The sequence below is a fragment of the Marmota flaviventris genome, chromosome 9 (genome assembly GCF_047511675.1).
Source record: "Marmota flaviventris isolate mMarFla1 chromosome 9, mMarFla1.hap1, whole genome shotgun sequence".
NCBI classification, from domain to species: domain Eukaryota; kingdom Metazoa; phylum Chordata; class Mammalia; order Rodentia; family Sciuridae; genus Marmota; species Marmota flaviventris.
In genome coordinates this window covers 34,669,953-34,680,345 of record NC_092506.1, presented here as the reverse complement: position 1 = coordinate 34,680,345, position 10,393 = coordinate 34,669,953, and the positions used below count along the sequence as shown (strand labels likewise).

At 35.7% G+C, this 10,393-nt stretch overlaps 1 protein-coding gene across 1 annotated transcript; it reads left to right on the top strand.

Moving 5' to 3' along the window:
* The first annotated feature begins 5,762 nt into the window (after positions 1-5,762).
* Fshb (follicle stimulating hormone subunit beta) lies at positions 5,763-7,540 on the top strand. Its single transcript, XM_027936370.2, has 2 exons — positions 5,763-5,921; positions 7,310-7,540. The coding sequence occupies exons 1-2, from the start codon at positions 5,763-5,765 to the stop codon at positions 7,538-7,540; spliced, it is 390 nt and encodes a 129-aa protein (XP_027792171.1).
* The last annotated feature ends 2,853 nt before the right edge of the window (positions 7,541-10,393 follow it).

Here is a 10,393-nt window from a genome sequence, read left to right as displayed (position 1 = left end):
CAAGTTCAATGCCGGTGCTGTCACACTGATTTCGGAAAGTATGGAGATAAAGGATAATTTAACAGGTTTCCTAAGCAATTTTTTATATTGTCAAAGATTGAGTTAATTAATATTATTGTACTAAATCCCAACCAAGTTTTATTTCTACAGAGCTAGAAATAAAGGTAAGTAAATAAAGGTACACAGAAATATCATATGAGACATTATATAATTTAAAGTTTTATAGTTACCACATATAAAGTAAGGCCAAAGTAAAAAGGCATAGATGAGATTTTAACTCAACAACATATTCACAGTATTTTCATTTCAAATATAATCAAGACAAAAATTATTCATGAGATATTTGATATGCTTCTTCATTTGTCTTTAAAATACAGTGTATATTTTATACTCATCAGTACAATTTAATTTGTACTAGCCCAATTTCAGTGCATAATTATCACACTGGCCACCATATTGGATAGCAAAGGTCTATACCATTGTTGCGTACAAATTTAATAAAAATTTAGTACTTTCTATGGAAACATTACATTATGTAGTTTATTAGTTTATAATTTAAGTAAAGTAAGTAAATTTAATTATTAAAATAATTTTAATGAATAAATAAAGGAATCAGAAAAAAACAAACTATATTAAATATTTTACAACTGTAAATTAGAAAGCATATATGACATTGGCAAAATAAAAGGAGGAAAAGGATGCCAGACTATGAAAGTATCATGTAATTTATCAAGACATTGAGTACAAATAATTTTTCTATTTTAAACTCAAATATAAAAACTTCATTTTAAATTTTTTTCTTTATTAATAAAAGAAGGACATAGGCCATTAAGTATAGGTACACAAATTCTAGAGATCTGTCAATAGTTGTGAAAATTAGACTACCAGAATTCTGAGGAGATGCCTGCTGTGCAGGTAAAATAAGAATAAGATGAGTGTCACCACTGAGGAAGGTACAGGGAAGTAGGAAGCATAAGACAGAAGATACTAGAGAGTAAGCACTGGAGACCATGGAAGGAAGGGACAGAGAGTACCTTCTAGAAGAAATTATGTCTGATGGAATCTTGAAGTGCTTTCAGGAGTAGCTTAGATAAAAAGGAGATGAAAAATACGCATCAGGCAGAGGAATAGAATCTTGTTTCCCTCAAAGAAGAGAAAATTCAGGTGATTTTGGAAAGTGTGGAGATAAAGGATAATTTAACAGGTTTCCTAAGAAATTTTAATATTGACAAATATTGAGTTAATTAACATTATTTTACTAAATCCCAACCAAGTTTTATTTCTGCAGGGCTAGAAATAAAGGTAAGTGTATCCATCAGTTTCAAGTCAGAAAAGCAGTTTCAAGTCCTGGTAGGTAAATCAGAGGGAACCCAGGGATTGATTAACACAGAAAATTAGTCATTCAAATGCTAGAATTGGTGAGAAGCCAGACAGGGGAACCAAGTCAACCAGAGAAGAGCAACAGCAGAAAGCTCTGTTTACCCACAGAACTAAAGGGACACAGAGTGGGACTGCCAGAGACCAGAAGGTGAGAACACTCAGTAGAGGCTCAAGCCACAGCCTGGCTTTCCTCAAATGGCAAGAATCACACAAAGATGGGACTAGAAAAAAATACATTCACTGCCAGGAAAGGAAACAAAATGCAAAGGTGAGCAATGCTCCCACTTCTTCCTTTCATTTCCTTACCTCCTTTCAGAAAAGCAAAAGCCTACTAATGGGAAAGGCAGCCTGCAGAGGTCCTTTCTCCCACAAAACAAAGTGGAACAGAGCAAGAACAGGGCATGCACTTGACAGCAAAAAGGCTAGGAATCAACACAGTAAAGTGAGAAACAAGAAGTAGTGTTTTAATTGGTTCATCAAAAGTATATTAGTGCCTACTGTGCATTAGAAACTATTTGGGATACAAAGATGCATAAGCAGAATTTTTCAAAAAACTTTGAAGAGACATTGAAAAGACAATGACACTAATTCGTAAATATTATATATTTTAATATGGTTACTGCTTAATAAAAAGTAGCTATTAATATTTTAATTGCATAATGAAGAAACTCATTACATTAAAACTTGTAAGTTCATGTAGTCACACAGATAATACTTTGTGAATACACACAGGTAGCATGAAAAGATTTTTTTTACAATCTGTGATATTACCAAGAGTTATAACAACATTTCTTGAAAAATACTGAAAGTGTTTATAGTTTTACAGGAATCATGAGTGTCTTTCATTTAATCTGTACTACGTAAAATTTAATTATTCATTCTATAACAGAAGATATACTTTCTTACCAACTGCTGAAAGATTTCAAAATAGTTATATATTCATGATATTTACTTACATAGATATTTAAATTAGTACTTAAAATGTCCAGATTATGAACTAGTACTTACAGCATCTAGTTCTATGGTGAATCTTGTCTTTGTCAACATACTTGATAAAAATCAAAGTCTAGATAAACAAACTTCTGTAACCCATGTGCCTGAACCATGCTATTAAATCAGTCCAGAGAAAAGTACACATGCATGCTAGGAGTCCCATGTTAAATTTTTTTTACCATAAACCTCTAGTGGGGCCTTCACACTACTAGGCAATCACATTATACACTGCAAATTCAGTCCCTTTCCTAATCTCTAACAACCATTTCAAATCTTTTCCTTTTTCCCAAATTCTCAACAACTCCCTCATCCTTACTCTTTAGTGATGACTTTATTTCTTGTTTTACTGGGAAAATGAAATAAATCATAGGCCAGATTGCAGAGCCTATCTTTTCACCCACCAGCATCTGTACCGACCACAGTTACCAGCATACCAACATCTGCATCTATCACACCTGCCCATCCACCAGCATCTGCACGCCCCATACCTGCCCCCACACCAGCATCTGCATTCATCACACCTGCTGGCCTACCAACATCTGCACCCACACCTTTCCCCTCACCAGCATCCAAGTTCTGCCTTCCTGCCCAATACTGAGATAATCTCTCCATGGTCTTATCTAAAGTCAATCCCTCCTCTGTGCTCTAAAGCCTTTCTTATCTCACCTCTTCAAGAGCACTTCAGAATTCTCCTCTCTGCCTCTGACATCATAACTTTTTACTTTGTTCAATCATTCCCATCACCATACAAACAGGCATTTATTCCTCCCATCTTAAAATTAAAATCAAAAGAAAATTATTTTTATCCTGCTTCCATATTACCCAGCCACTCATTTCTTTACTTGGCTTCTGTGATACCACATTCTCTCTATTCCCTACCTTCCTCAGTGACCCTTTTCAGTCTTCTTTAGAAAAGGGAGAGGGACTTAATTGCATCCTGATTTCTTAATATTGGAGTACACCAGGCACAATTCCATATCCTTTTCTATCTGCTCTCCCTCCCTTGATAATTTCGTCCAGACTTATGCCATTGACTCCCAAATTTATACCTTCAGTCAATACATTTTCCCTAAAATCCAGATTCAGCAATCTACTTGGATGTATCATAAACACCTCGAGCTTAAAAGTCCAAACTGAACTCCTTATTCTTTCCCTAAGCTTGCTACACCAATCCCATGTCAGTTGGGATAACTTCATCCATCCAGTTACTCAAACCAGAATTTTTATATTCAACTTTATTTTTTTTCTTTTTCTCATGCTCAACATCTACCCATCAGAAATTTTGTTAGTTCTTCTTTCAAAATAATCCAGAGTCATATCATGTCTCATAAGCTCCATCACTGCCACACCAGTCTCCAACAAACACCATCTCTCACTTAGATTGTTGCAACAGCATCCTAATAGGTCTTTGTTTCCACCTTTGTTCCTCTACATGAGCAAAGCTGTAGTCAGAGGGAGACTTTTAGATCTAAATCAGATCATATCACTCCTCCATTCAAAATCCTGCAATGTGTTCCTCAACACATACAATAAAAACCAAAGACTATACATTGGCCTAAAAGGTCCCACATGATTTGACTTTTGTTCTAGTTCCGACTTCATATCCTATTATTTCTACCATTGGTCTTCTATTCCAGTCACACTATTTAATAAATAAATATTTTTTAAACAAATCATCCTCATTTTCTAAGGAGCTCATAGTCTACTGGAGAAAAGAGATGTATGTAAATGATTATAAACAGAAAAAAGTGATTAAAGCGCTCTCTCTCTCTCTCTCTCTCTCTCTCTCTCTCTCTCTCTCTCCTGCTATCCTAAACTTTGTCAGGTGAAACACCTTTGGGTGTTAAAAGTTGGGGAATTTTTCATGGGTGGAGTTGATGTTGGGTGAGATGAGGTAAGCAAGCAGAAAAAACATCACATGCAAATATCTGAAGGAATGAATCAACAGCATATCTAGAGAATCATAATAGGTAGAAAGCTCTGTCTAAATCACCAAAAAAATCAGGATTAAGATTAGGAGATCTGGATATGGGAGGTAAAGAAATATGTAGTTCACAATTTATATAGGAGTTAGATCTTGAAATGCTTTCTATTTGCTTATTTCTTCCCTCAGAAATTTCATTCTGCTTTTGGAACCATTTACTATTAACTGTATCTTTTTGATGTGCATCCTCAACAAGGCCAAAGCAATCCTTGAAAAGGGTTCTGAGGGCTGGGGATGTGGCTCAAGCGGTAGCGCGCCCGCCTGGCATGCGTGCGGCCCGGGTTCGATCCTCAGCACCACATACAAACAAAGATGTTGTGTCTGCCGAAAACTAAAAAATAAATATTAAAAAATTCTCTCTTAAAAAAAAGAAAAGAAAAGGGTTCTGAATTCCCTAAGTTGAAGATAAAAAAGAAAAACCGAGAGTCATATTTAATTTGACAAGGTCAAGGAGTGGGTGTGCTACTATATCAAATTCAATTTGTACAAAATCAACATCTCTGATAACATTATTTTTCTGATCTACTGCGTTTAGACTACCTTAGTAAAAGCTTGGTCTCCCTGTCTATCTAAACACCGTTTCGCTTACAGCAAGCTTCAGGTTAGCATTGATCATATTAATACCCAAGAAATCCACAAGGTGTTAGTTGCACATGATTTTGTATAAAAGGTGAACTGAGACTTGACTTAGTCTACAGCTTACCCCACACAAGACAGAAACAACCACAGGTGAGTCTTGGCATTTACAGTTATCAAGTGGGAATGGCTATTTTTTAAATTACTGGTTTTTCAGAACCTAGAGAACAAATTAAAGCTTTATGCTACTGCCATATAGAGAATTTATGCTTGTCAGCCTGGTTTCCTTAATATGGCTAATATATTGTAATCACTGTTAGCAAGCAATTGACTTTATAGACCAATTTTCCTGGCATCTGAAATAGTTTTATTTTAAACAAATGTAGGCAAAAGTAAATAACAATATTTGTGAGACACTAAAAATGAAGAAATCATTGTGTTATATAAAATTGTTTTTTCTTTTTAAACAAAACTAGTCTTTAAAAATGTTAATGAAAAGGCAAAGATGATGAACACAAGTTACTTGCTTTAATCACTTTAAGATGGTCAGCAATAATATCTGTAATCTCTAAATACCATTTTGCTTAAATCATTATGTTGAACTTTGATTTACAATGTCTTTCTACTTTACCAAAAAATGAAGGAGGAGGAGAAGGAATATTGTCCTAAGAAACAAAAAAATAAAGAAAGGGGAAGTCTTGCTAAAGCAAACGTGTTTAGGGGAGGTGGGTTAACTCATTACTTTTGATTTGGTCAATTTACACAGTGATTTTAATTCTTTGGTTTCTTGATTCCTGATGGGCTTTGGCTGTTTGCTTCTCAGTCCAGGATGAAGTCAGTCCAGTTTTGCTTCCTTTTCTGTTGCTGGAAAGCAATCTGCTGCCAAAGCTGTGAGCTAACCAACATCACCATTGCAGTGGAGAAAGAAGAGTGCCGTTTCTGCATAAGCATCAACACCACTTGGTGTGCAGGCTACTGCTACACCAGGGTAGGTCCTGCACCTTTCTGGAAGTGAGGGGGTTGAGGGTCTGCATGAGGCAAGCTTCATTAATTCCTACCTAATAGATATTTCATGTTTCCTAATTAACAGCCATGAGTCCTTTAGCCAATAGTGTCTGTGCTGTGATTGAAGTTAACGACCATGATGTAAATTTTGGGATAGGATTTAATTTAAATAAATTTAGAAAAGCTTTAGAATTAATCTGATAAATTTTGTAATGCATCAATTCTACAGTTTCAAAAATATTAAATGAAGCATTTCTATTAACTGTAGTTATTACATTTCATGTGTAAAGAGATAAATACAGAAACACATATTTAATCATAAAGGACCCTGAATATTCCTCAAAAGGCAATTTTTGTAATTAAGGTCCTATCTTTGCTGTAGAAACAGTACCAAAATATATTTCCAAGTTATATTAAAATACAGCCACATTATAAAAATTGTCATTTTGACCTGCTTAAATACAATTTCAGCAATACTACTCCATTTATACCCCGAGAAAACCAAGACCCAGAGCCAAACTAAGCTGCTAGTTTGAATGTGCATGGCTTTGCATTAATCCAATTAAAGAAGTAATTTCCATTTGTTTTCTTTTTTCCCTGTAGCACCTGGTTATCTATGCAGAATTTCATTCTAAAAACTGAAATTGAAAATACCAATATTTTAATGAAATATATTTTATTTGATGGTACATAAGTTTGATCAATCAAACTCTATTCATGCACAATTTATTGTATCTCCTTGGGATATAGATTGGGATATTGATTTTATTGAAATAAATTAAATAGCAGCCCCACATTCTCCCCTCAGTACCAATAAATTTTCCACTGGAAAGTGCTAGAACAAAAAATTTTTGCAAACTTTGTGTCTTTTGAAACTAAGAACCCTGCAAAGTATACAGCATTTAAGAGAGGAAAATGTCTATGAGGCAGTAGAATATTTAATATCTTACATGAGCCTTCACAAACACATTAAACCAAACACTAGCATTCATATTATATCCTTTTTAACTTTTTAAAAATATATCAGGACAATGTATTTGGAAAAATGCTTTCTGAGAAATTAAACTTCAGTGAATATTGTTTAAGTTGTCATTAATATGGCTTTCAATTAAGTACAAAAAGACAACTTAAAATTCTAAGTCATATTTCCTTTTTCATCATATTTCTTCATTGAGATTCAAAGTTCCTTTACATTTTGAGAAAGAATTAATATAGTCATACAAATTAAGAAAAAAATAACATACTTTCCAAAACAATCAGAAAATGTGCTATAATATGTCATTTCTGAAGTAATATAGATTTTAATGGGTAAATGTGAGAGCATGAAGTTTTAAATACCGTGACCTAACTGTCTAATTTCTATCTCCTCAGGATCTGGTATATAAGGACCCAGCCAGGACCAACATCCAGAAAATATGCACGTTCAAGGAGCTGGTGTATGAGACTGTGAGAGTGCCTGGCTGTGCTCACCACGCAGACTCCCTGTACACATACCCAGTGGCCACCGAATGTCACTGTGGCAAGTGTGACAGCGACAGCACGGACTGTACCGTGCAAGGGCTGGGGCCCAGCTACTGCTCCTTTAGTGAAATGAAAGAATAAGGGACAGTGGACATTTACCCTTGTCCTGAAGGACCAAGACATACAAAATACCTGTGTGTATGCACCATCCAGGCTGCAACACTGGGCCAAGGATGTCAGCCCCACCGATCCCTGCTGTCCTGGCAGAGGGGAAGGGCAAGCTCCAGGAATTGAGGGTCAGCCCTGTATATCTAGGTCTGATTCCATATGTTTTATTCAGTCTTAACTCACAGATTTTGTGGGGTTTTTCTCCTCAATAATTTTAGGCAGTTCCTTCCTTTTAGAGAGAGATACATAAATCCAGAAGAGGGAATGTTGATGAAAATGGGTAAAAAGAACCAACTGCCACACAGTCTTCTGCTGGACTTTGGGATCCTCAAGAACAAGGCCAGCATATTCTTTGTAGCCTCAATGTCTAGTTCTTGCTTGGAACCTAGTGAGAAACTAGACATTAGCTTCCTGAAGGAAAGTAGTAAGATCAGAAAAAGAAAAAGATCAGAAAGTAGTAAGATCAGAAAAGTAGGAAGAGGCTACTTGAGGCAGGTTAATGAGCTGCCACCAGCAATGCCAATCCATAGCAGTGGGGGCATCAGTTGCACCTCAACTCTTTGGGGACACATAGAGTATTGAGATGGGATGTATCTCTGAATTGCTTAATGCAGGTGGTGGGTAAGAGAGCTCTGGATTTTAAGACGATTACTACCAAGCTCTTCAATTAAGGGCAAAAGCAAGAAAAGTTAATTTGGGATTGTGGAAAGTAGCACATATCTTTTCATTACTTAAAAAAAAAAAATGACCAATGCTGCTAAGGTCCTACAATACTCGGGGTTTTGGGTTAGGGAAAAAAAAAAGAAACAAACTGCATTGCTCTGCCCTTTGTAGGATCCCCTCATTTGAGGGGAGAAGGGATTTGGAAGTGGATTTTAAAGCAATTTCAAGAACTGAATAAATATATTTAACTTAAATACAATTACATTTGCATAAAGAAATGGCTCTTTGAGGAAGAATTAGCCGTGTAGAGGGGTAGGGAAAAGCTGTTTTCTAGGAGTATCATTTTGCCAGCCTTCTCTTTTGTCTATTTATTTTCTCTGAAATCTATGATGTCTTTCAAGAGGGTTTATATTGAAACTTTCATAAGTTGATTTTTCTTAAAGATGTCATAACTCCCTCAGTTATGTACTTGTTTCACACTCATGTTTAATTTAATTAAAACTTTTAAAAATAAAGATGCTAGCTACAAGAGTCAGAGATTTGGATTGTTTTATATACAAAAAAAAAATACTGTTATATCTATATGTTTGTAACACTAGTAGAAAAATATCTTCATAGATCATTCCCAGTACTTCTGCAAATATTATATGTCCTCATCTTTGGAAATATTAAAATTTTTTTTTTGCATTTCTAAAAGCATTTTGTCATTTTCATCATTTTTAAGTCATCTTTGATAAAATGGAGAAAAAAAGGCATAGAGAGACTCTCAGAGTGGGCAAAGACATTGGACATTCTCCAGTTCATTTTGTGAATTTTTAAGATGAAAAAATTAAAGCACTATAATGTTTTTGACCCAGCCAAGATCATTTTCCTAGACTTTCTTAGACTGGTTAGATTATAAACAACAGAAATTTATTGCTCATGGTTCTAGAGACTGGGAAGTCCAAGATGGAGGCATCAGGAGACTTGATGTCTGGTGAGGGCCCACTCTGCTTCAAACAGGGCACCTTCTTACTTCATCCTCAAATGACAGAAACAGCAGAAGCCTCCCTTGAGTCTCCTTTATAAGAACATTAATCCCGGTCATGGGGGCTCTGCTGTCATGGCCTAAAACCCTCCTAAAGGCCCCACCTCTTAATACCACCCCAATGGAGATTAGGTTTCAACGCATGAATGTTGAAGGTATATAAACCTTCAGACCAAAGCAGTCTCAAAGACTGTTCAAGGCAGAACCAGGATTAGAACCCTAGCCTCCCGGCTCTTGACCCAGCTCTCCTTTTACTATTTTTCCACACTGAGAACTCATTTTGGCAATAATTGAAGCAGAACTATATGTATATTGTCTATGGCCTTCCAAATCCAGTATCGGGTGTGGCTTTTAGCTATATTCTCAACAATATATTGACACATTGAAATTAGGGTTATATTAATAAAGTTTAACAAGATGTTTTAAATTTGCTTCTCCCTGTAGTTTTGGAGATCAAAATAATAAGCCTTCCCACTGGCGACAATAAGAGCAATGGCCCTAGGTTGTGTAGTCTCAATAATCTTAACCAAATTCATCTGGAAGAAGTTACTTAAACTCTCTGGACTTTGGTTTCTCAACTGTAAAGTGGAGATAATGATAATTTCTACTTCAAAGGGTAGTGTCCATGATTAAATGGAATAAGACATGTAAAGGGCTTAAAGTAGTACTTGGAACTGTCAATAAATTCAAACTCAGAAACTGTAAAAGAACTTTACTTTGGGGTCTTAGGAATGGCAGCTTAGGATACACAAGTTCCTATAGGACTAAATCAGTGTTCTGAGTCAGGGAGGGAAAGTAGGATTTTATGTAGGGGAAAAAAAGTCCTTAAAACATCACAAGGTAACTAAAATTGAAGAGAAATTCTATGGAAGTGGGAAAAGAATGCAAGTGCTACTTGGCGGAGGCTACATGACCAAAAGAATATAAAGAAAGGAATATATAAACTAAGTAGAAATTCTTATAAAACAATAGTCCCTTGACCTCTTGATGTGTGCTTTGAGTCTCTTAAGCACAATGAAATTATCTGGTCATTGTTTGCAGTCAAAGGGTGGAGTTAGCCAAAGTTCACACTCAGGCAGCAGCTCAAGATGTGCACAAGCCTGTTTTCTCAGTGACTGCCAACTTCATTTGGGAGA